Below are 26,180 nucleotides of genomic sequence, written 5' to 3'. Positions count from 1 at the left end.
CGTGGCGGCGCTGGCGGGCCGGTCGCCCAAGCCCGTCTAACCCCGGGGGTGCCAGCTCAGGCAGCAAGTTCGAGTCGCTGCTGGGGCCAGAACGGCCGCACTGGTTTTGGCACCCCGGCTGGAGTGGAGCCAGGGCAGCTCCGTCTTCCCAGGCTGGGAGGGTTGCTGTCTGCTACCTTGCAGATAAACCTCACTTCCCCGCAATGGCCTTTCCTTGAAACAAGGCTCATTGGGGTTCCTGGCCTCTTGTTCTGTTCGTGTGTCTTTGGAGCACCTAGTTTTCTTGCACATTGTTGGTGTTAAATGTAAAACAAAGTTAAAACAGTAGGAGCCATAGGAGTTGCTCTTGGTCCTCCCAGTCTGCTATTCAGCTTCTGGCAACAGCCAGTGCTCCTGGACAAGCTGAAAGCCTCCCGAAAATGCAGCTAGACAGTGGCACTCTTCTGTACGAGTGATGGGGAATGATCCTGGCCCTTGCAGTGATTGCCTTACAGCCAGCAGCATGCAGAAGCTTTTGTGTAAGCGGAAAGGGTTGCTGGATATGACTGGTCTCCTGCAGCGGTGAGTTCCACAGGTTGTGACTGGCCTTTATGTGAAGCGGTGTTTCCTCAGACTCGTTCTGAGCTGCCCAGCTGAAGGCAAAACGTGGCTCCTCTCCGTCGTCTTTGTCGTGGTGAAGTGCCGAGTGCGTGTTCGGCGCTTTACGAACACGTGGATAGATGTTGGTGCCTGCCTGGGGGGGGGGGGGGGGGGGAGGGTCTGATGGAAACCGGGCACAGACAAAACAGCTCAGACGCAGCGCATTGGGTGGCTGCAAAGACCCTGCGTGTGGTGTTGCTGAGGGAAGGGAACCTTGGGGCTGGGAGAAGTGCTGGCTTCTTGGCGGAGGAGGGAGATGGTTGGGCAAATGAGAAGAGGGAGGTGTTTCCCGATGGTCAAGAGCCACACGGAGACGACACGAAACCCAGAGTGGGAGAAGGATGCTAAGAGGATGGTGTGAGTGTTGTGGGACGTGGCTGCATTCGATGTTCCGTAGATAGAGGAAGGCCAGGGGTGAGCGTTGGGAATGAAGGGGGCTTGAGCTTTGTCGCCAGGAAAAGACGGGGGCTGACTCCTTCCTTCCTTGCGGAATCGTTTTGGGCCGTCAACCCGGGGCGAGAAGCAGAGCCAGCGGTGGGAGCGAGGGCAGAGTCCGGATTGGGTGTCACGCCGGGCACAGGAGCCAAGTGGAGTGGGATGAAAAGCAAGCCACCCCCGGTACACACGGCTGCTGCCCCCTGCCCGGCTCTCCCAAAACGGCACCCTTGACCGTGGAGCAAGGTGGGAGGGGCCAAGGGTGGAAGGGGCGGGGCATAGGGTAGTAAGCCCTTCGCGCCACCTGGACCACAGCGCTGGCCTCCCTCCCAGCCCTCGGAGCTGTGCAGAGCAGCACTCCTGCTCCAGGCCCCGGGGTAGTAACAAGCCTCAGCATCCCGGAGCCTGACTCCTCCCTGAATGCTCTGCAGGCATTTCCCTCTTGCCAAGACCAAAGGCAAGATGGGGCCTGGCTTTGTGGCAAGGGACAAAGGGGTGATGCTCTCCCTGCCGTGCACCCCAGACAGTTTTCTCTGCTCCCCGGGGAGCTGATTGATCCCGCCGCCTGGCACGCTCTTTGCCTGACGATCAGACGTGCCTGAAAGAATCTGGCTTTCTGATCTGAGACATCGCACCCCACTCGGGACGTAACGGAGCAGAGCCCCCCGAGTTCCTTGCCCATTTCAAGGCCGAGAACAGCGCGGTGAGGGGCCGTTCCATTTCATGGAGGGTTGCGATCGGTCACGTTTGCTTTCGTGTCGATTAGGAATGAAAGCAAAACCGCTGAAAATTCTCGGGGAGAGGGACAGCCTGGCACCTGCGACTGGCGAGCCCAGAAATGACTCCGGAGCGCTCTGGCTGGCCTGGGGCTGCAGGGCCTGGAAGCTGGGGGTCCCTAACATGCTGGAATCCAGGTTCCAGGCAGGTTGCTGATGAGCCAGACGGAGGACTCCGGTTGGTTTTCAAAAGCTGCAGGGTGGAGCAGGATGGGGTCCCCCGGGATCCTGCCTGGCTCCCTGAGGGACTGCGTCAATCAAACGGTCTCCATTGCTGGTTCTGACTGCAGTGAATTGGGACGTTCGGATGAGAGCCCGTTTGGTCTGAGTGGTTCCAGCCGGCCCCTGTGGCTGAGGGGGAAGTGGCACGCCCCCAAACGGCGCCCTCCAGCTCTCGGAAACTGGGAACCTCAGCATGATCCAAGCTCGTGTCAGAGCGCCCCAGAATCATTTCTGTCTCGTCCCGCTGAATGCATGGCATCTCTCACACCAGGCCTCGCGCTGATCTCGTTACTCCCCTGGGGGCCGTCACATCTGCGAGGCTGTTGGTCAGTTAAATGTCACCTTGTTAGCACTTAAAAAACAACAAAGAGTCTAGTACAGTGGTCTCCAACCTTTTTACACCCAAGATCACTTTTTAAATGACAGACCAAGCCAAGATCTACCGCCCCGCCCTCTCTGTTCTCCTCTTTTCCATCACTTGCTATCCCCAATCCTTATACTGCTACTTTAAAAAAAAAAATTCCCACCATTCCTCGCAGCTCCTCACCTGTGCTGTTGCTCGGTGAGTAGCTGCTCCTCAAATGAGGAAATCTAATGTAAATGTACTGCACAGGCGCACAGTTCAGAGAGGGCTCAAGAGCTACTCTTAGAGCCTCCGAGATCTACCGGTAGATCGCGATCTACTGGTTGGTGACCACGGGTCTAGTAGCATCCCAAAGACTAACTAGTTACAAGAGGCTGATAAGAACCATTAGTTTGCACGTGGAAAGGAAGATGACCAACCCCTCTGAAGCTTATTAGCACTGACACTTTCCTCTAGCGTTGGTTATTTCGTCACTGGCGGCACGGACTTGTAAAGCAGATCCCACAGTGAGACGGCTGTTCCCTAACTGAAGTTAGCCAGGAATGTTTGCAGAGCCTGTTGCTTTTGATGGTGTAGCCTGGCGTCGAAATATCAAAGGCCGTTCCAGAGGCGACCGTCCCGTCCCCTTGAGCTGTAAATGCTTTCGTCCATGCTCAGGCCCTCTGGCCTCTGGTTCGGTGCTGCAGCGTGAGCTGGGCGGCGTGAGTTTGGGATGCTGCCGCTGTCCCATCTGTCCCCCTCCACGTCGCTGGTTGTCTGTTAAGCAGCCCGTACCCGTTGTTTGCCTGAGCCACGTCCTCCCCTGGGCAGGTGTTTTGGTTTGGATGGGAGACGGGAGTTAGCCTAGAAGTTGGGTTTGCTTCCTTGTGCCCTGGTTCGGTGACTGATAATTAAAACTAATTATTATGCAAGGGTGTGAACTGGGGAGGTCCTCCACCGTATCATCGTCTCCTCGGAGCCTAAGGTGAGTGCTGGGCTGCGTTAGCATCCAAAGCGGGTTTAACTTCCCCCTGTGATCGGCGCGTGTGTGACTGAGAGCCCGAGGGGCTCCGGGCGTACGCATCAGAGAGAAAGAAAGTGGCCCCATTCATCAGATGGCACTGTGTGTGTGAGCCTTTTCCAAGGCTGTAAGGACCTCATTCATCAGTGGAGCCATGGATCCGGTTCCCAGGGTCAGGTTTGTTCCAAAGAGAAGGACAAAATGTTCTTAAAAAAAAAAAAAAAATGAATGAATGAATGAATGAATGAATGGAAAAGCTGCTGACCGAGGCGAGCGCGGGAGTGATGGGCAGGGCTGTGGCAAGCGTCGCAGCTTTCCTTCATAGAATCATAGAACACTAGGACTGGAAGGGACCTCGAGAGTCATCGACTCCAGCCCCCTGCCCTTATGGCAGGACCGAGCACCGTCTAGACCATCCCTGATAGACATTTATCTAACCTACCCTTAAATAGCTCCACAGATGGAGATTCCACAACCCCCCTAGGTAATTCATTCCAGTGTTTCACCACCCTGACAGGCAGGAACTTTTTCCTAATGTCCAACCTAAACCTCCCTTGCTGCAGTTTAAGCCCATTGCTTCTTGTCCTGTCCTCAGAGGCCAAGGAGAACAATTTTTTCTGCTGCCTCCTTGTTAACACCCTTTTAGGTCCTTGAAAACTGCTATTCTGTCCCCTCTCCGTCATCTCTTTTCCCAACGAAAGAAGCCCCGTTCTTTCAGTCTTCCCTCACAGGTCATGTCTTCTAGACCTTGAATCATTCTCGTTGCTCTTCTCTGGACCTTCTCCAGCTTCTCCCCATCTTTCTTGAAATGCGGTGCCCAGAACTGGGCACAATATTCCAGCTGAGGCCTAATCAGCACAGAGTAGAGTGGAAGAATGACTCCTCGTGTCTTGCTTTCCATCCTGCAGGAGCCTAGAACCCAGAGTCCTACAACTCCTCCCAACATGGGTATGTGGGCCCAAATAGAGCAGAACTGAAATCCAGTCCCAGCCTGAACATCTGCACTGCAATGAAACGGTCCCTTACTCCAACCCTCATGAGCCAAGTCAACTGCCATGGCCATTCATTGGTTTTTAATTGCACGGTAGCCACGCTCCTAGGCTAACTCGCTCCCTTGTGCATTTGCTAACGTCTCTGAGGCCCAGGGGAGGTTAATGATGCTCCTCTGCTTTGCCAGGGACCCGTGAGGCTCAATTAATGGTTCCAAGGCATTTTCATGGTGCCTCTGATGGTCCCAATGTGTACTAAGGGCCCGGTTATTGTAGTTACCGTAGCAACAATTCATGGCCAGGCGACGGCAGGAAAATCTGGATTCCTCGGAGGAATCAGGTGAGATGTATCCCAGAGTCAAACTGATTGGCAACGCTGTCCTGCTTCTTGGAGACAGTAAATCTTTTGGGGAGAAGCTCTTTGAACCCCCCCTGCCGGAGCACTGAGCATGGGGAAGATTATTTAGTGGCTCTTTGTTCATGTGGCTGTGAAAATCAGCTGATGGTGGGGGGGGAGATAGCGTTGCAAACATTCTACCTGTTTGAAGTCAATTGAATTGCTTTCTAGATTCCTCTGGCGATTTCTCACGCGTGATCTCTCTGAATCTGAGCCTGGAACTGAAACGTACTCAGCCATATCGTCACATCAGATGTTTTCTGCTGGTTACTTTCGCGTCTAATTCACGGGCACGGCATTGTGTCTGGAAAAGGCTGGTATCTGATCTGTCTCTTCAGTTTTGGCTCCCCTTGCTGGGTTCCTTGTGATCGAATTAATATTCCTTGAACAACTGGCTGTTTGGAGACAAAGCTGGAGGCCACAGGAGTGCGATGGTGGCCGGAATCGTCTTGTGAAATCAGTGACCTTGTCACGCAGCACAAACATGCCGAGCAGGGAAGGAGAACGCACCAGAGGAACAGAGAGAGAGAGCAAATAAACGGGCTGCAGTCATTCCTCCCGGCATGGGTATGTGGGCCCATATGCAGCAGCGTTGGAAAACAAAGGATTTTGCAGTTCTTCTGCTCAAGAGAGGTTGGCACTTTTAATGTAGGGAACTGAGGTCTCCTAGGCTTTAAGGGCCTGAGAATTTCACCCACTTCCTGCTGGGTTGAGGACCCAGGCTGGAGAAATGTAAGTGACCGGCACCATCGCCCCAAACTCCCTCACTGCAGTTTGGACACGCACTGGAAGCTTCATCTTCTGTTTTCTCGGATGCGTTAGACTTAGAGTCTCTTCCGAGGGACTGGGCCCAGACCACAACGTTACCTCCCAGAATGGGGGCGTCTCCCTCCCCAAATCAGTGAGTGTCTGGGGAAAGGGAAAGGCCGCGAATGTCCCTAAAGAACCTGCTCGCATCAGATTTCTGACAAACCAGCTCAAACCTGTCCCCCTCAAGTAAATAAACAGGCACAGTTTGCTAGAGCCCCTTCCATTTGTAGGCCTCAAAGCCTTGTACAAAGGAGTCGTCGTCTTCTCGTCCCCCGTGAACAGCTGGGGAAACTGAGGCACAGAGCGGTGATGTGACTTGCCTAGAACACACAGTGATGTAGTGGCAGAGACCGGAATAGCAACGAGGTCCATCAGGCCGTGCTGCCTCCGCTGTAAGTGGAGTGCCAGAGAGGATGGAGAGAGGCTGTTCTCAGTAGGGGCAGATGACAGAACGAGGAGCAATGGTCCCAAGTTGCAGCAGGGGAGGTCTAGGTTGGAGATTAGGAAAAACTCTTTCCCTAGGCGGGTGGGGAAGCCCTGAGCTGGGTTCCCTAGGGAGGGGGTGGAATCTCCATCCCTAGAGGTGTTTAAGTCTCGGCTTGACAAAGCCCTGGCCGGGTTGATTGAGTTGGGATTGGTCCTGCCTTGGGCAGGGGGCTGGACCTGATGACTCCTGAGGTCTCTTCCAGCTCTGCGGTTCTATGAATTTGCGGGGGTGACGATTAGGGATGTTAAAAATCGTTTCTTATGGTAACCGTGTAATCACTGACAATCTCAGCGGTCACACGATGACTCGTGCCGCCAAGTCTCCTCGGGAACAGGGCCGCCGGCCTCTGCCCACCCGGCTCCGTTGAGTGTAACCGACACGGTTATCCGATAAGCATCCGTTTATCGGTTAAACGGTCAGTCGTTTCCATTCAAACATCCCTCGTGCCGACGGCAGCGTAGCAGCGCTGGGATTGGACGCCGCGGGAGCGCGCGGCTCTTGCCGCCGGTGTTGTGTGCAATCAGCCCGCACCGCACTGCACCTGCCGGTCACTTTAGTAACACTGGTAGGGAAAAACGACGCAGACGAAAACTAGCGCATGGACAACCATCAACAAAGGATCTCCTGGACTATACTGACCCCTGCTGGGCCACAGGCTGCCCTCCATTGTTGCAACCCTCTGTGTCTAGCTGCCCTGCCTTGCCTTGAGGTCCTGCCTTGTCTTCGGATGCAGCCTAGGTGCTTTGCTAAGGACGTTCCCCCCTCTGCTGTCCAGGCTGGTGCTCCGGCTGGCTGGGACTGCCTGGCCTTACCAGTTCTGTTTAAGCGGGGCAGTTATTCAGCCGTCCCCGTGTGGTGGTTCCCACCCAGCCAGGGGGATCTGGGCTGGAACGGAATTGGCGCCCCGGGAGGCTCGAGGGACTGGTATCGCACCGGCTGTGTGCAGACAGAACAGCTCCTCCGCAGGAGCGCCCAATCCAGATCCTGTGGCCGGGACGCTCTGTTCTTCTCCACTCCCGTCCCTGTCTCCTGCAGGCCTAGGGGATTATGGTGCACGGGCAGGGTGCCGGATTGGGACTGGGAGGACTCCGATTTAGGTCTGGCTCTGTTGTGTGTCTTGGAGCAAGGCCCGCCCCGTCCCTTTGCCTCGGTTTCCTTGTGTCTGATTTCTACCTGGGATTCCGATAGATCCCCAGGACTCGCATGCAGTGCCTGGGGAGGGGGGGGGAGTGAGTGTTCCCACGGGCCCCTCCGTTGGCACTGTCAGTAGAGTGACCAAGGGCAGAACGGGCCTTGGAGACCACATGCCCCCTTCCCACTTGGGAGCCAGCTGCAGTGGCTGGGGAAATGGGGCTGCTGCTTGCGCCGTTCTGTTTTCCTGTGTGTGGGGGGAGGGGGGGCAGGCTTGGCCTCAGAGATACCCAGGGTAGGGTGGCGAAGGGCTGATGGCCCACGTGGTTCTGAAGCGCAGCTGGGCACCGTGGAACCAGGGGTGCCCTTATACTTTATGGGACCCCTACACAACTGATGCCCCTCCCCACATGCAGCCTCTGCCAGGGGTCTGGGACTTCCCTTCCTACCCCCCTACCCCACAACCCTCTGCGCAGCTTCTGCCTGGGGTTCAGGGCTTCTCCTCCCCCCTGCCATGTGGCTTCTGCTGGGAGCCTGGGGCTTGGAGCATCTTTCCCTTCCTCCTCCTCCCCCACAGCTTCTGCCAGGGTCGGGGCGTCCCTCCCTCCCTCTCCCCACAATTGTCTGCCCAGGATTCAGGCCTCCCCGCCCGCATGGCTTCTGCTGGGGCCTGGAGCTCAATGCTTCTCCCCCCCCCCCCCAGATTCTGTCAGGGGCTGGGTTTGGGGCTTCTTTACCCCCCTCCCAAGCAGCTTTTACCTGAGCTTGAGAGCTTCCCCGAGGCTGGAGCAGAGCTACAAAAGCTGGGGACTCCTCTCTGCCCCAGCCTGGCGGGTGGGAGCCCTCCCTAGTGGCTGGCTGCTGGCCGAGTGGCGCAGGGGCCGGGTGCAGGTGGGGCGAGGGGAGAGGCAGGGCGAAGGCATCCCTGCTGCTGCCCGCAGGAGAGAGCGGGAGGGGAAGGAGGGAGAGGGCCACCCTCATGCAGCTGCCTGGGGGCACCTGAAAATGTGGGGCCCCGAGTTTTCAGCTGCCCTGTGCGGGAATGTATGTCACATCCGCCTAGGGCCGGCCCTGCTTGGGGCCCACCGGAGCGGCAGAGGAGACGGCGCTGTCCCGCCCTGGGATCCCAGAGCCGTCCCCGCAGCCCGGCGAGGGTGAAGGCAGCCCCGCGTCTCCGTGGAGGGATGGGAAGGTTCGGGCTCCGGCTGGCCCCAGCCTTGTCGCGGGCAGGCAGCTGAGGCAGCCGGAGGGCTCTGTCGCGGGGCTCTTCCGAGGGGCTCCCCCCCCAGGCGGGGGGCCTGCTGTGAAGCCAAAGAGTCTCTGGCCGAGGGGGGGAGTTGGGAGCGGGCCAGCGTAGGTTTTGGCTGCCTGCAGAGAATGAAGGGAGCCTGCTGTGCAAACAGCGAGGGGAAGCCAAGGCAGCTGCCGACGGTGGAAAACATGGTCTGTGCTGGGATGCGATCCAGAGGCAGGAGGCGTCAGCAGCCTGGAGCACGTTCACCCCTCGGGTTGGGGACTGGGGGCTGGTCTCCGCTCTGAGGCGGAGGAAGGGCGTACCCCCCCGCAGGGGCAGCGCGGGCTGGATTGCCTTGCGGAGTCTCATTTTTCAGGCGCTTGCTCCCAGTACACTTGAATGTCTTCAGGACGGCCACGCTGGGAAGCAGATTGCAGATTTTGTGGGGCCAGGGAGGGTGCTGCGGGGTCTGGGTATGAGGCAGAGGGAGGTGGGGTGCTTCTCTGGCACCCGTGGCTCCATGCCCCCCTCCTCCCGCCGCTATAGGCGCCGTGGGGAAAAGCTGTAAGGCAAGGGTGCTGCCATTCCCCCAGCTGGGGGGGAGGGTCTGCCGCCGCTTCCCCGTACTCCGGGTGTTCCTGGATCAGGAAAGTCCAGCCTGTAGTAAGACCGGCTGTAGCGCCTGGCGCTTGGTGGGCGTGGAGCGATCCCCGCCTCACCGCGAGGAGGAAGGTGAATTTGATCTCTCTGCAGGCTGAGATGCAGAAGGGTTAAAGGACTCCCGCGGGGAATGATTTTTGGAGCTAGATTAGAGCTGGTGAGGTTGTGGGTCCAAGTTCTGTGCTCAGACCACTAGGCTACCCTCCCCGCAGGCCTGGGGAGTGCTGCCTCTCCCCCGGCGGGTTCGCTCAGGTCTGTTGGGTACCTTAGACAGAGCAGAGCTCCTACTCTCGTTCCCGGCAGCTCCTCAGGCTGGTCTCTCCCTCGTGGGGAAACCTGCCAGCTGGGCAGATGGATGGGACGGGGCTGGGGGTGGAACTGTTACCAGAAGGCACAGACCGGTCTAGGCCGGCCCACTAGCAGGGTGGAATTTTTCAGGGTGTCCCTTCAGCGAAAGTGGCTGCTGGAACGTGTGGGCTTTGCGCCGCCGTGTCTGTGGCCGGGCAGCGGCGCAGGCCACCGGCACGTGAGCGCTTGGACTCTGGGGAGCTCTCTCGCGTGTCTCCTGGCAGCCTGGCCAGCAGCAAGGCTGGCGAGATGGCATTGGTAGCGCAGAGGGCCTGGACAGGAATGACGGGCGAGGGGGGCACCGCTCTCGCTCGTCGGGAGGCCTGGCTGCAGGCTGGTCACGTGCCAACAGGGCAGCTGATCCATTGCTGGCGGGGCCCAGGAGGGAATGCCGCAGATGGGGTCTGACGCACACGCGGAGAGCTGTGCAGGGCAGTGACCTGTCCTGGGCCCGCCTGCCCCGACCCTAGCACCACAGCCGCTCAAAATGCCGGAAAACAAAGCCCGCGGGGGTGGCATCTCCTAGCTTCCTGGGGGGCGCCTGGTGCCTCGTGCTGAACGGTGTGGAGCCAGTGCTGGTGTGTCACCGGTTAGAGAGCCATGGGTCTCCTGGGGGTCTTGTTCTGAGTCTTCCGATCTGCTGGTTTCCCGCTGTTAACTCCTTTCAAGGGCAGGCTGCTAAGAGCTTCAGCTGGACGCTGGAGCCAGACCGTTCCTACGTTCAGCCAGAGCAGGATAAATTGCAGGGACTCAAGAACGCACTGCTGCCAACGCCCGGTCACCTTTTCCCAAGACTTTGGGAGAGATTTAACCCTTTCGTCCTCACGCTCACCAGCTGGCCAAGGGTCATTCACGTTTTCTGAACGCGCTCAGTGGCAGAGGGCAACATGACCAGTCTCCGGTGACTGTTGTTATGCAGCTACGTCCATGCTTAGCGAAAAAAGGCCTCGTCTACACTTACCAGCACGGTTGATCTACTTTAGCTATGCAAATAGTTTTGCTGAAGTTGACGTCTCACCACGGCGTCTTGCGTGCAGTAAGGTCGGTGGGGGCTTGTGACGTAGTGGGGGTACTTGCTGGGCTATGGTGACCTCTGCTGTCTGGAGCAAGACCCAGCAGGGAAAACCTCATTATGCAAAGGTGATGCCAAACCTGTTGAACCAGACACCCCCCATGGAGGGGAACAAAGGAAGGTGGAATTCTACCCTGGCTGGGGGGCAGGGCTGGAAGAGTGTTAGTGAATTGCTGTCTGTGAGCATGGAGGAGACAGCCTAGGGAGAGGGGCTGGAGTTTAGGGGCCCAGTCTCCCCCATCTCAAGGGGGCCTGAGGCATCCTAGCCCAGCTCTGTGACCAGATTCCATCTGTGCTGTGCTGTATCCTGGAGAGGCAATAAACTTCCTCTATTCCACCGGCTGGTGCAGTCTGTTTGTGCCATTTCGGGGTGCAGGAGACGGGGGACCCCCAACGCGCCGTCACAGGGCTGCTCTCCTGTCGATGCCAGCTACTCTTCTCGTCCTGGCGGAGTACCGGAGTCATCGGGAGAGCACCCTGAGATCGATTTATCATGTCTAAGCAGATGTAATAAATTGATGGCCGATGGATTGATTGCTGCAGCGTGGATCCACTGTGTAGTGTAGAGAAGGTGTAAATGACGTGATTTCTGCTTCTCAACCACAGCTGATCTGGAGTTGTCTGTGCTCCATCCCTCTGAAAATTAAGCCCCGTGGCCTTGACTACACCTTATTCTTCTCTGATTCAGGTAGCTTTGATGTTGGTGAAACTCTTGATTTCATCAGAGTTCCTTCTGATTGACCCAAGCATGAGGGAGAACACATTCTGGTCTGGTTAGTACGATCAAACATGTTTAGAAGAAATTTAGGTTGGACAATCTTATTTATATTCTGAGTTCTTCAAGGCAGGGAACCTCTCCCACGCGCTTCCCAGTAAAGCACTAGCACTCGGGTGGTGCTACGCCTTCTCAGGAATGCTATTGTCTCGTTATACAGCTGTTAAATCACAAGCCCGTTCTAAACACTCCAGGGGGAGGGGTTGAGTCTCTATCTAAAGTCACTCCAGTTTCAATTGTTTGGAATGCTCAGTTGAGTGAGCCACTTAAAAATACGTAACCCACGTTTTAGAATCTCCTTCCAGGCTGTTTTGTAGCTACCTCCAGCTGCCTCGTTCTTAAGCAGACATAAGCGCACAGCACAGCATGTCTCGTTTCGGTCACAGGAGAAGGCAACGTCTCCGGGTTCGGCGGGATGGGCAGTGAGCTAATGAAACGGACGTGTTCATTTCTCTGGCTGTCAGAGGAGATTGCTCAACTTGTCTTCTGTTGTCAGGGATCAGGGCGGCTGAGAAAATGAGCCGAGATGATGCCTCTTCTGGCGTCACATGTACGTGCATACGGATGGAGATGCCAGTTGACGCTTGCTAGGGCATCCCATGGCCCCTTCGGTGAACCCTTCCACTCTTCTTATTTCAGGAGGGGCAAATAATGTTGGGAATATTTTGTCCTTCATAAAAGTTTGTTTTGTGTTTGAACCAGAGGAGCCCTGGACCACCCACGCCTCTGTCTTGGTTTCTTGGTATTCACGGTGTTTAGGTCAAACATTCAGTAGGTTTCCTTGTCCAGCCCAAGGTTGTTGTGATGGTGGTTGTGATGTTCTTAGCTGAAATACACGGCACAGGTAAATGGAAGAACACACATGCCACGGCCAGGTGCCTGTCAGGTAAGAGCAGTGTCTTGTTCCCTGGGTCTAGAAAGTGGCTGAGAGGGGAAGATGAATGGTTCTTTCCCACGCATACAGAACGACGCTGCTTCACAAGAGACGCACAGGGCCCCGCGGTCGAAAGCATGATGTTTATTATACCGGTTTAACCTCTCTAGTCCAACACCCTCAGGCCCTGACCGGTGCCGAACCAGAGAATTTGCTGAAACACGAGAGGTCAGTAATGCGAGAGTGCTTTGAGGCCTGCGCTACGGCAGCACAAGCCCAGAAGGTCTGCAAAGCACCTTGAATAACGCACTCCAGAGCATCTGCATCTAGACCCGTTCGTGGCCCCGTCGCTATAGTAACCGAGTGCCCGAGTAGCGCAAAGGGATTTTTGACTCCAAGCCTTTTATGCTTCCCCTGCGATGGGAAGAGTTTCACATGGCAGTGAAGAGGTTAAGGCTGCATCGCTCGCAGGGTTTTGTAGGGGTGACTGAGATCTCTCCTTTATCCGAGGCCAGATCCCTCGCTGGTGAGAATTGTTCTGGATCCATTGACTTCCGTGTCGCTACCCGGGTTCATGCGAGCAGAGGGAAACCGGCCCTCAGGAGAGCTGTAACTTGCTTAGCACGGCAAGGGGGAGTTCCCTGGGGCGCTAGCATTGATGACACCTCCACATAAGGGGGCCCGCAGGCTGGCACCACCGCCCCCCTTCCGTCGTACGTGGGTCACAGCGGGAGGGAGCGACCCGGTTTGGTCACCGATCTCTCGTGTGCACGGTCCCATGCCTGTCTTAGCAGCTGGCTCCTCCTCCGGCAGGAGTCCTTGTGACAACTGCAGCTCTGCTCCATTGCTCGAAGGCGCCCTGTTAACAAGAGGCCTGTGCAGCTAACGCGCCTGAGAAGCCAGCGGCAGGTGTATCCGTCCGGTGCCTCTTTCCAGGGAGTGGGCAGCTGAGGCGGAGCCGCGCAGACGGAGGGGCTGGGGCGAGCCGCTGTTTGTTTGTGCCCTTCCTGAATCCGTCTGGAGGACACAGCTGCCTTCCTTGTGTCTGTGGAGCTGCCTCAGAAGCCGCCCGCCCATGTTAATTACACCGTGTCACTGCCTAGCTGAGCCTCGGCTCCTTTTTTTGAGCTGCCGCTTATTTCTACAAGCTGGTAATTGTCCTGTAAGCAGCTCTGAGCTTTCCAGCCTATGGCTCTGAGGTCCCTGTAGAGCAGCGGTTCCCAAACTTTTCAGCATCACGCCCCCTTTTCGATTTTTGAAAAACCCTCACGCGTGCGCCCCCCCCCCCCCCCCCCCCCCCCCCCCCCCCGCCAACAGCAAACTTGTTGAACAAAAAAAAAAAAAAAAAAAGGAACTGACCGGGGCAGCAACACTTGATGCGGCGGGGGGAGGGCTGGGTTGCCTCGCCCCCTCCCTCTCCCAAATTTGGGAACCCATGCTTCAGAGTATCCTGGCTGTCCTAGGGAGCCCCAGAGAGGACACCCCCTCTTTTTGGTGGGTTCTCTTCCAAGCCCATCCCTGCTGTGCCTGGAATGATGCCTGGGCTTGCTCTTGACCAGTGTAAAGCCCCACCCTCATCCCAAGGCTGTTGGACTGGATCTTGGAGCACGGCCAGAGCTGAGTCTCCTGGAAGCTTTGGACTCCGACTGGCTCCGGATTCCCTCACGCTTCTAGGCTCTGATTCCCTTCTGACTCTGGTTTCGGCCACACACAATTGATAGGGGCTTGGCTGGAACTTGGTTTCCCCTCCTGCCCTCTTCCCCTGTCCAGTTTTGCCGGTTGGGCTCTGACAAAAAACCATTTGCCCAGCTCCTGGTATGTCTGCCCTCCGCCAAACCATTGGAGCCAGCTGCCCCGAGTCTGTCGCACGAGGCCCCCGGCACCGGCTCGAGCCGCTAGAGATGTGCCGCCCCCTGTAAAGTGCCCCTCCCTTCTTGAACTGCTTCCTGCAGCTCCTCAACGGAGACGCCAAGCGCCCTAGGGCAGCCGGGGGTCCATGTGTGTAGGAAGGTCCCTTTCGAGGAGCCAGGATCCTTCACGAACCCGAGTCCAGGGGAGCTGACAGCCATGCCAGGCCCCGGGGCGAGGGGGAGGGCGGCTCTGTGCTGTCAGAAGAGGCGGGGCCCAGGCAGAGAACACCCCCTGCCTGCCCCCCGACAGCCGTCAGTGCCCCCAGAGCACTCCCAGATGCACTTTCCACCGGGGGGGTTTTCGTGTGAGGGGCTTTCTCCGCGCAGGTGCTGCCTGTCCCGGGTGGCCATTCCAGATCTCCCGGCTGGGTGGAAAGACAGGGCGTGTCCTGTCTATGGTTTTCCTCTCTCCCCCTCCTCTTCCGTTACATCAGGCGCCGCGCGCCGGCTTGCAGGAGCCCACAGGCTGCCGCGCTCCCCTGGGCTCCTAGGGGCCGTGTACTTGTGAAATAGTATTACTGCTATTCTGAGCCAGTGGTCCAGCTGTCACGCAGGCTGCCGGAGGGCGTAGAACGAGGGTGACAAAACCGTGGTGCGTCTCCTGCTAAATCAGGCAGCTGAGGAGCCGCTCGGTGGAGATGTGCGATGCGGCTGCTGTGTGAGCTATTTCTTTTCAGAGAACAGCTTTGCCATGGGGAGAAACCCCTCAAAACTCTTCTCTCTTTGGGGTTCTGTTCAGGGGCTAAGATGGACTCCGCCGTGTGCTGCTCTTTCCGCTGGTGAAGACAGCTCTTCAGAGCTCGGCACAATCTCATGGAAGCCGGTCTTCCCGTCCCGCTGGCTTCTGTGATCACTTCTTATTTTGTGTGGAGTGGTTACTGCTGTGACTGCACCGCCGGTTACTGCAGCCTCACAAACTCAGCACAATCAGGCCTGGCTGTCAGCAGCCCTCCGTGGAAAATGCCAGGGTCGGAGGAAGCAGCGTTGTTCCGTCTGACTCAGTCCTGACCCCAGCCTGTCAGCGTGCTCGTCTCCCCAATTCAACGGTGTTTGGAAACGTGGGGGAAGATGGGGGGGCTTGTTTCCACTAGGAAGCAGAATGCCTCGTGCGTGTTGTCTCATAATGTGCTGCTCTTCCGTAGATTGCCCTCGGGAGTGCCTCGGAATAACGTGGGGTGACCCGTGGCGCTGCTGGCGTGTGCCAAGGCCACTGGCAGCCCACGTCTGATACGGCTGCCCAGTGGATGGGCGTTTGCATCACTGGCCAGATGCACACAAGGGTTGTGCCTTCAATGGCCTGAAAAGCATCATGGGAAGCATCGTGAGCTTCCCATAGAAACGTGGCTGAATGTTTCAAGTTGAAGAAACGTCCGAAGGGTGGCACTGTGGCACGAACCCGAGGCCTCGCTCTGTGGCCTCTGGGCCCGAGGTTGAGAGCATGGCAAGCTCACCAAGCCTTGCACAGGTTGGACCTCCCTGGCCCAACCTCCCACTCCATCTCTCGGACCTGCATGAGGGATTATGCCAGATCAGGGGAGGTCATTTCTGGCCCCTCTGCTGCTGGCTCCCCCAGGTTTCCCAGCTGAGTCATGGCCAGGCTTCCTGCCCCCCTCATCCAGCTATGTCGTGCACCGGCTCTCAGCCCGTCAGGCAGCCCTGCTGGGCGCACACGCTGAGCTCCTTCCCCCCCGGCATTGGTTTGGTGCTCCCAGGCTCCCCAACCCCCCACAGCAGCTGGGAGTCTCTGATCCGGGAACGTCCGTGGTCCTGCCGGACGGCACATCTTGCCAGACCAGAGAGTCCTGGTTTATAGAGGTGCAACCTGCAATGAATGGGGCGCATGGTATTAAGCAAAGGCACGGCCACGGTTCTCCTTCCTCCCGCCCCCATCCCTCCTGTTCTAGTCACAGGGGGAGTTGGGTTAGTTGACTTAGCAAAGGATTGTTTTTCATGCTGGGTTGTGCCCTTGTCTGCCTTTGAAAAAATCCCTATTCATCCGTGGAAGCCATAAAGGACTCAGGTAGTGTCCCAACTCCTCGTCATCACCCTGCACCCAGGGCGGATTTCAAAAGGCTCGGTGGCTCATTTTGGCAAATCCCAATGGCTGTCGTCTTCCTCGGCTTCTGCCATGTCTGTCCTTTGGGTCCGCAAAGAACGTCCAGGAGAGAGACATCAAAGCCACGGGTGCTGTCTGAGTGGGGGGCGGAAGAGGGAATTTCTGCCTCTGCTCCACTCTGCGCCTCTGGAGTCTCCTTTGAGATAAGGTGTTCTTCTGGATTGTAGATTTCAGGGCCAGACAGGATCACTGGCATCCTCTAGTTTGGCCTGCCGTTTAACGCGGGCCATGGGCCTTCCTGCTGTTGGCACTAGAGCAGTTTTTAGAACAACACTCCATCTTGATTTAAAACTTGCCAATAGCGTTGACTCCATCGCAACCCCTGGGAAGTTGTTCCAACAGCTAATTAAACATTTACGCCTTATTTCCCATCTGCGTGTGTCTAGCTTCAACTGCACCGGCCGGATCTTGTTAGACTTTTTGTCTGCTAGACCGCAGAGGCCCTTCTGGAATGGCTGTTCCTCCTGTAGGTAATTATAGACGGTGATTAAGTCACCCCTTAACCTCCTGGTTAAGCTAAATGGCTTGAGAAGCAATGGGATGAAAGCTGGGGGTTGATTAAGGGGTGCTTCCCTGTTTGGCTGGCCTTTTTGCCAGAATAAAGCGCGTCTATGGCATGTTGCCCGTGGAATGTGCCAGCACTGATTTCTGAGAGCCCATAAATGCTTCCCTCTGTTAATGTGTGCTAATTACAGGGAAGACCGGTGCGCTCTAAGCAGACCTGCCGTCCCCTCTGGGTGTGTGCTCTCTCCCCACCGTCCACCTGCTGTTTTATCCTACAAAGAACACCAGATACGCTCCAGGCTCCAGCAGCAGGCGTCGGGGGAATGAGGGAGCCTTACCCGGTGTCACAGCTGGGATGTTACTCCACCCGCAGGCTGGCTAAGCCAGTGACACGGCTAACCTGGAACGGCTGCCCTGGCTGCTGTCGGCGGTGTACAGTATCCAGCGACGGGCTAAGGAGCTGCCGTTTGCATGGGTGGCTGAATCCTCACTGAGGTCCGGCCTCTTGGCTGATGTTCTTGTGAGATGTGACCTCAGGCTTTGCCTGCCATCCTGGATTTTGTTGGCATCCCGCTTGGAGAACGGGTGATTTCTGGCTTTGATTGTTCCCAAACTGCCGTGGCAGGCTGGATCCAGGGATTTAGATCCGGTCTTAGGGTTCAGATTTCAGGTTCTTATTTGCCTGTCTTTCTCTTGCTGATCCAATTAGAGTCCCGGATCCTGCAGACTCATCCACATGGATGGATCCGTCGGTCCTGTTCTGGGTGCAAAGGTCCCCCTACAGCACAGATCGGATTGTAGGGTTGCAAACAGCTTCTATGCCCCATGCTAGCAGAGAACCTCACATTTTCCTCCCTCCCTCCTACGCCTCCCTAACCCCCATGGGGTTAGCGTTTGATCCCTTGATCCAAACTGCCCCTTATCGTTTTGTTTCTGGGTCAGATCGACAACCAAGAGGAGGAGGAGGGGCCTGTTTGAGGAGTGGTTCGGCTGCGACCCGGGATGATGAAACTCTTGTGAAATCAATTGCTGTCGCACTAGCAACGGGGTTCAGCATGAAGTGTATTAGGGCGGGGACCTGGGTTCCTGATTCTGACACCGACCTGCTGTGTGACTGTAGTGACTTCCCTTCTGTCGTGTCTGTGGGCGCTCAGGCTGGGGCTGTTTCTCACGGTGTGCGTGCACAGTGCCTAGCCCTATATAGGTGCCCACGGCACAGTACAAATGAATAGCAATAAGATTTCAGTGGCAGAAACCATTACGTGCACAACTCAGAACTCACCGCATTGGAATCTTAGCCCTCAATCTGAACTGTGAAATGAAGTTAATCCAGACTGAAAAATCCCCTTGTCAGGATGTCCGTGTGCATCTAGGGTAACCGAAAATCCAGCCTGCATGATACTTTTAGATTTCCTTGTATACCCCGTGTGCTTCCTTAAGCCCACAGACGGTCTATTGAATCCCCTTCTCCGCAGGGAAGTGTTTGAATCAAGAGGTTTCCTCCAGGGCTTGGAGAGGATGCACAGAGAATAAAACGCCGGTGCTCCTGTTTGAGAGTCAGAAATCCCAGGCAAAGTGGGTCTCTCCTGTTGCTCCCAGTAGACGCCTGCCTGTAACGTCACTCCTGGGCGTAAGCTGGTTGAACCTGGCCGATCTGCTCACATGTGCAGAGTGGCGCACAAGTCTCGGCATGCCTAAAATTATTCCTGTGTCAATATTTACAGACTGGGGGCCTCTGTTCTGTTCTTCTGGTTGGATACAAACGCAACAAAAAGCCTTTTAAAATCCAGTAATTCATCTTTTCCAAGTGTCTTCCTCTAGCGCCCGTTCGCACTCTCCCTCTTTAGAGTATTTCACTGAAAAACCCAGCTATTAAGAAGTTTGGGGCACTGGAAATCTCTTTAACATCAGTGAGTTGCATGATAAAACCCCAGCTGTGGTGATTCAGTGTAGGCCTGATGTTTTGCAAAATTAGAAAACCTTCCATAAAGCACGTGCCCATTACTGTCCAGCGTATGCATATAAATAAATTGCCTCTTGCAAGCACAAATCAGAACATGTTTTGAAAAGCTTGTGTGAATGTTTAGAAGTCTCAGAGGGGTAGCTATGTTAGTCTGTAATTAAAAAAAAAAAAAACCAAGTAGTCCTGTAGCCCTTAGAAACTAACAAAATACACATGTGAATATTTATGTGACTGTTGTTAGTTGTGACCAGTGAAGGGCCAATAGCAAGGGCATGAAGTGCTGCAGTGTCTCCAAGTACCCGAGAACTGAGCTACTCCCATCCTGGTCTACCCAGCTAGCCCTGCCAAGGCACATAATTTCCACGCGTGATCTTGGGTGAGTCACTAACCCTGCCCAGGCCTCACCTTCCCAATCTATGAAATGGGACTAATACCCACCTTCCCCAGCCGTGTGCAGAAGGTGCTGGAGCAGGGCCCGGTGGTGGTGGTATTAGCAGCTCCCCAGGAAGATAAAAGTTGTAGAGGTGTCGTGGGACATCCCTGCATCTTCCCGTCTGTCGAGAAGTCGCACCATGCTCTGACTTATTAATGTCACTTGGGCTAGATGGGTGGAGACCAGGGGAAGCTGCACGTTCCTGCTTGTCACGCTGGAGTCCTGCGCTGCGGCCATGGTTCAGAACTCTTCTTCTTCAGTGTCTGATGCAAAGTCCCGAGGAGTCCAGTGGACCTGAGGCTGAAAAGCAAAGTTCCTACTGCCAGGGGGAGCCATTCCCTGGACGTCGGAGAGAAAAAAGGGCGGATTTTCCAATCCAGTCACTTTTGGTAAACAACTGAATCCGTGGCCTGCGACGCTGGAACCTGATCTCCGTGTTTTTGTCACTCCAGGCTGTTTCTGATGGTAGAAAGAAACAGGGGAGTTTTTAATTCTCCCCAAGGTGGTGGATATTACGAATAGTAATATATAAAATGGGGAAATATAGAATGTGTTTCTAAGAGAGCGAGCTTGCTATGGATGTATATTGGTGTTGGATGTAAGTAGAACTGAGGGGCTGCCTGTGGGGGAGAGAGAGAGAGATGAAAAACGGGTGTTTGTCGATATGGGGAGTATAAAAGGGAAGGGATGTGTTTATGCTTACATCTGAAATATGTGCTGACATATATACATATGGCCATAATATAAGAACTAGGGGCCATCAAATGAAACTAATGGGCAGCAGGTTTAAAACAAATAAAAGGAAGTTCTTCTTCACACAGCACATAGTCAATCTGTGGAACTCCTTGCCTGAGGAGGTTGTGAAGGCTAGGACTATAACAGGGTTTAGAAGAGAACTAGATACATTCATGGAGGTTAAGTCTATCAATGGCTATTAGCCAGTATGGGTAAGAAATGGTGCCCCTCGCCTCTGTTTGTCAGAGGGTGGAGATGGATGGCAGGAGAGATCGCTTGATCGTTACCTGCTCGATTCACTCCCTCTGGGACACCTGGCATTGGCCACTGTCGGCAAACAGGGTACTGGGCTGGATAGACCTTTGGTCTGACCCAGTATGGCCGGTCTTATGTTCATACCTTGTGTGTGTTTATCCTGGGATCCGTCGCTTATGCCTGCTTTAATATCAGATGGTGGCTGCCTTATAATGTGAAAACTAACTCAGCCTAAATGGCCAAGCCAGAGAGATTCCCATTGGTTAATCGAGCTGTTTAGCTCATTAGGTGGATCTGATTTTTCAAAATTATTTAAAAAACAACAACCCATGACCTTGAGTATTAAAAAAAAAAAAAAATCCCCAAATTCTCCAAAACAAATAAGCCATGAATACAGTCAGTCAGTTAGGTTGCTCAGCTGATGTTCACAAGAAGGTTTCAACTTGCTAGATTAAAGACCTCAGCAAACCTTAAAGACAGAGAGAGCATTTAGAAATGCTCCTGAGGTTTTCCGTTAGTCTGCAGTGGGCTTCATAAACATGCCAATAACTACGGGGGAGAAGAAAAAAACCCGACAGGGTAACAGACACAGGTTTTTAACTGCGCAGTCTTTGCATCCCCAGCTGCTGCTGCTGCTGTTGATCAGCGGAAGCAAGAGAGAGAGAGAGTGGCTCCATTTGTTTTTCTGAATATTAGATTATTACAAATATCTCAGGGAAAAATGATCTGGAGTAGGTAGTGGGGACAGAGTGCACCGTCACGTTACTTTGGAGCCATCTGAAGAGCTGCCCTGGTCCATGATAGAGAGTTAGCTGGATTCACGTTTTCCCAGTGGTTAGGTGAGTATGGAAGTGTCTCTGCTATTCTTGAGGCTGAATGCGATACAAAGATGAAAGGCACCTCAGTCTGGTCTCAGTCGCACCTCTGTGTAAATGTGGAGAAACTCCAGTAAGCGCCGAGGAGTTCCTCCAGACTTGGGGCCAACTTCTGAGACCTTTCCTCACACTGAAGTACCTGACTCTTTGCCCAGCCGTTTGAATGGGGCTGCTTGCAGCTTACGGTATTGACTCAACGGAAGTGTGGCAAAATTGTTGTAACTGGGTTCCGAATTTTGCTCCCTTACTGACTTTAATTTCTCTCCCCGGTAAATAGATAAGGAGTCTGCCTGTCTTTTGGGGAGCTGTGTGTGTTCACTCTTAAGTAGTCCCTCCCTTGGCTCAGCTGAATTTGAAATCCTAGTGGCAGTAAAGGAAGAACTAACTGCCACAACTGGAAAAACAAATTGTTGTGTACACCCCAATTACTGGGAAAGTCTCAGCTGAATACAGATAGGGGAGATAGGTTTGTCAGATCAAAGATTAATGGTTTATCATCAGGCGTACAATTAACTACTCTTTAGGCGGCTAGAAATTATCTCTATTTATCTAATCGGATACCTTTCCCGGTGCGGCCGCTTTACTCTAGGACGCTGGACTTCACCTCTCAAAGGCATTGCGTCAACGAGAACAAAATGGGGAGACGCCTTTACATGTTTGAGTTTCTTTGTTCCAAACCCTTCGCTGCACGTAACGTGGGAGGCTGTAGCTTATTTCAAGGAAAAATCAGTGCCTTCAGCATCCTTCAGGTAGCTGTGGAGATGTCTGGGCACCTTCATGGTCCTTAACACCGCCACCGCCTCTCCTCCCCCACACCAGCCTTCCTTTTCCCAGCTCCCATATGGACTCCCTGTTTATACAGACGAATCCACGGAGAACGTCTCGAGGAGCAAAACGATATTCATGCCCAGATTCTCTCAGCGTTTTCTCGGCTGCCGAGAGGGAGCAAAGCATTCCTGGAGTCCACGGAGCAACCTTCCCAGCATATGTAGCTGGGAAAGCTTATTCTGAAAGGAATGTTGTAAGAGAAATGCCTTGTTCTTTTCAATGGGAGGTTCCTCGATGAAACTCTGATTTGGAGTGGAGGTAGCGGAGCCTCTGTTCTGTCAGCAGCCAGATCTGGAAACGAGTTTGCTTAGAACTGCTACGCCCTGACTGTGTTCTCTCTAGGCTCCAAGTTCTCTCATCCGTGATGCCCTAGGGCGGGGCTCAGGTTTGTGTCTGCAGAATGCTGTGAAATGAGTGGAGGGCAGCAGGCCAAACTCTCTGGAGGGGTATTGGGGCAACAGAACCGTGTCCGTTTACCCAGTAGAGAATTTGACCCGCATATACATTCACTCAAGCCCTGTTCCTGTTCTGAGTACAAATGCTGGGCCCGATCATTCAAGCTTTCCGCTGTTGAGGCTTTGGGCGCGTCTAGACTACGTTCTCATTTCGAAAGAGGATATGCAAATTCCACAGGATATTGGTATCTCTTCTTCCGATTGCTTTTTCGAAAGAGGGTCTTTCAAAAGTGAAAGTAGTCTGGACGTGGGGGGGTTTCAGGGGGAAAACGCTGTTTCAAGAAAAACGCTCTTCCTAAAAAAAGGAGGTTTACGCGGTTTTTTGAAAAAAGGGCTTTTTCCCCCGAAAAAACCGCATCCAGGCTACTTTCACTTTCAAAAGAGCCTCTTTTGAAAGTGAGATTGGAAGAAGATATGCAAATTCCCGCAGAATTTGCATCTCCTCTTTCAAAATTAAAACATAGTCTAGACGCGCCTTTTGTAAGGTCTCTTCGCCAAAGTAGGCAGGGATGGAAGCAAACTCTGCAAAAGCAAGCTAGCCCTGCCCGGGTGACAGAGGCCTTCTTTCCCACCTGCCCAAAAGCTGGCGAGCTCTGTGGCTGGACCCTGGCCAATGTCAGCAGCGACTGCCTCACTTCCGGGATAGAGTCCTGCTTTGCTGAGCAAGTGCCAGCTGAGAATTTGGCCCTGATTCCGCCGCTCTGGCAAGGCGACAGCTCTCCCTCTTGGAGGGATGTGGCGGGTGGCCTCCGTGTGTACCTTGTTTTCAAGTCCAACAAAAAACCCCTTTTTGCCAGAGAAATGTAATTTCTGTTTAGGTCCTGATGCCACAAACTGTTCCGTTTGGCAAAGGCCCTCAGTTCATGCTTAACTGTAAGCTTATGTTGAAATCCCGTTGACTTTAATGTGACTTGAAATTAAGCAGGTGCTGGCCTGCTTTGCTGAGTAGAGATGGGCTTCCGCATGTGTGTTCGAGTCTCGCCGAACTAGGGTTTTAGGACTGTAATAATCTAAGCCTGTTTAGACTGATGGGACGGGGTTGAGGAGCCGTGCAATTAGCTGTAGGTTAATTGAATGAAATTTCCATGCACTAGACCACTTTATTGTTACGGTGCCAGTCTCACCAGGAGTTATCTGAAACTCTCATTTTATGGAAACCATGCGCTGAATGTGCCCGAGAGACGATCAGCTCAGCTTCTTCCAGAATAGCTGGTGAGAAGGCTCAGGCATGGTGCCCCAAAACAGCTGAGATCTGCAGACTGTTAGGGTCATAAACTTCAGAGGGGGTAGTCAAGTTAGTCTGTAACTGGAAAAACTTAAAAACCAATGAATAGTCCAGCAGCACCTTAAAGGCTAATAAAACATGTAGATGGTATCATGAGCTTTCATGGGTACAACCCACTTCTTCAGATGACTGGAGTATTAGAAGTCCAGATCCTAGAATAAATAAGGGAAAGTGCGGGGGAGGGCAAAGAGCGTGTGGGGAGGGAAATAGGGGAAAAAAATAGTGAATTGGATTGTTCAAGTTACAAGAGGCTGATAACAATGTGTACCTCTATAAGCACCCAGTGTTTGGTTGGTTAAGTCATGAGGACGTGGAAGGCAGTGTGCGAGTCAGCTGATATCGTTATTCATTCCTCTCTGATCGGAATCAAACTTGTAAATGAAGTTAAGTTCCAACCTTCCCTGTGTATTTGGCTTGTGGAATTGGCCTGAAACAACACGGTGACTTTGAGATCGATTAATGAGTGCCTGGGCAGGTCAAAGTGTTCTCTAGCAGGTCGGAGATCTGATTTGTGTCCATTAATTCTTTCCCGTAAAGACTGCCCAGTTTGGCCAATATCCATGGCAGTGGGGCACTGCTGGTATTTGATGGCATAGATCACGTTAGTGGATGTGCAGTTAAAAGAACCCTGATGTAGTGGCTGATGGGGTTGGTCCAGTGATGAAATTGCTAGTGTAGAAGTGTGGGCAGAGCTGGTACAGGGGCTGATTGCAGGGGTGGGTTCCCGGGTGATTGTGATGGAGGTGTGTTGCTTGGTTACTGGAAAGAATTTGTTTGAGGTTCAGGGGTTGTTTGTAGGCGAGGATTGACCTTTCCCTCAAGGCCTGTGAGAATAAGGGGTCATTTTCCAGGATAGGTTGTAGATTGTTGTTAATGCGTTGGAGGGCTTTAGGCTGTGGGCTATAGGTGATGACAAGTGGAATTCTGTTGTTTTCTCTTCTTGGCCTGTGTTGAAGTAGTTCATGTCTGGGTACTCTTCTGGCTCTGTCAATCTGTTTTTTCACTTCTCCGGGTGGGTATTTCAGAATAAGAATGCTCTATATAGATCCTGTTGGTGTTTGTCTCTATCTGTGGGATTGGAGCAAACACCCCGTTTCACAGAGGCTCCCAGGGCAGCTGGACTCAACATGATACCGATATTTCCCATAGAAGCGTAATGCTTCCTCACAGCCGTCTGCCCTTCCTCTGCCACATTGTCTGTTACACGTATTAGTTGCAAACGGGATTGTAAATTCTTGGAGTCGGGGATGCTATCTTGCTTTGTGTTTGGCACCTCAGTCCTGATCCGGGTACTTGGGCACTACAGTAATGCAAATACCAGAGATTATTAATGGCTGTTGCTGTGGGAAATCAAAGCGGTTTTGCTCTTGGTGAATTTGCTGTCACGGGAACCATGCAAAGCCCCGTAGTTTCCGTTCTCGGGAATCAGCATTGCTTTTGTTTTCTCAGCCTGAAAACGTCCACCCAAAACTGATCCCAAACCTCTAAACACAGTAACTCTGCCACCTGAAATCACTGAAGGTTGCATGGTTCCCGCCCACACTTAGCCACCTGGGAAGAGGGAAAAGCCAGGTAGCCGTGTTGTGCTAGGCGGGGTTTTCCCAGACTTAGTGACTATGGCATAGTAGCGGATGCTACATGTGTTTAATTTGAAGGGCAGAGGCAAGAAGTAATATGCTAGCAGGAGACCTGGAGACAGACAGTTTGGGGACTCTAGAGTCAGTGTTTAAACTCATGGTCGTCCATTATATTCCTGAAGTAACAGTGTCCTAACATGAATTAGCTGGAAACTGAGTCACTCTAATCAGTGTGGCCAGCCCCCATGATTGTACTGTCAGTCTTGCAGTATGTGGTGCATTTTCCTGATGCGTCTGTTCCTGGAGTCACGTTAGCTTGTGAATCTGTCGGCTTTCATTTAAGTTTCTAGCCTTCGTGGTTGTAGAGGGAAGCTTGAAGATGCGGCATGGTCATATCCCAAAGGCTCAGAAACCAGATGACAAAAAAAGGAACTGAAAACATTATTTGCTTACATCTCCTGGTTTTCTAAGTCAATCTCGTACTTTTGCAGGGAGACAGACTTGTGGTTGTTGAATGTTTTCAGCTGGCAATACCGAACCTGGCTCGGATCCTAGGCTTAAAGCCCTACGCTGGCATGCCATCCAGTTTGGTATCAGATGCTTTGCGTAGCTCTAACTGTTACTAGCTGAACTGCGATAGTGGTTTGAAAACAAAAGGGAACAAAACATGTTCTGAATCTCAAGGGCAACCAGGCTGCAACATCCTGTCCTGTTGACTTTGTACCACTCCAGTTAATGGGAGCCGTGGATTGAATTTTATCTAGATGGCATTAATGCTGACGATAGGCGACAGTCCCTTCATGCTAGTCTGCGTTTGTTTTTTTTCAGGAGCCAGGCCTAAGAGAATCCAAAGGAACAGCATGGACAGCTTAGACCTCTTGAAGTTCCCCTCGGAAAAGGTAAGCAGAGCTGTCTGTTGAAGGAGGCGTGGAGGGAGGAGGCAGGGAGCACAACCAAAGTCACATTTGCTGGCCAAGGAGATTAAATATCAGCAGGACTCTCTGATGGCTCATTGGCTGGGTTCATCTAAC

General features: G+C 53.7%; 1 protein-coding gene across 11 annotated transcripts in view; it reads left to right on the top strand.

The window, feature by feature from the left end:
• The window catches only part of GPSM1 (G protein signaling modulator 1), a 162,867-nt gene that overhangs the window by 81,066 nt on the left and 55,621 nt on the right, over positions 1-26,180 (top strand). For 8 of the 11 annotated variants that reach the window (XM_075905594.1, XM_075905600.1, XM_075905595.1 and 5 more), the window contains one exon: positions 25,978-26,048. In XM_075905594.1, coding sequence (XP_075761709.1) covers positions 25,978-26,048 — 71 coding nt within the window. Of the gene's footprint in view, positions 1-19,109; positions 19,529-20,739; positions 20,969-25,977; positions 26,049-26,180 lie in introns of those variants that run through there. The other 3 variants (XM_075905599.1, XM_075905601.1, XM_075905598.1) reach the window with 3 other exon arrangements.

The sequence above is a fragment of the Pelodiscus sinensis genome, chromosome 22 (assembly GCF_049634645.1).
Source record: "Pelodiscus sinensis isolate JC-2024 chromosome 22, ASM4963464v1, whole genome shotgun sequence".
Lineage (NCBI taxonomy): Eukaryota > Metazoa > Chordata > Testudines > Trionychidae > Pelodiscus > Pelodiscus sinensis.
This window is presented reverse-complemented; position numbering and strand designations above follow the sequence as displayed.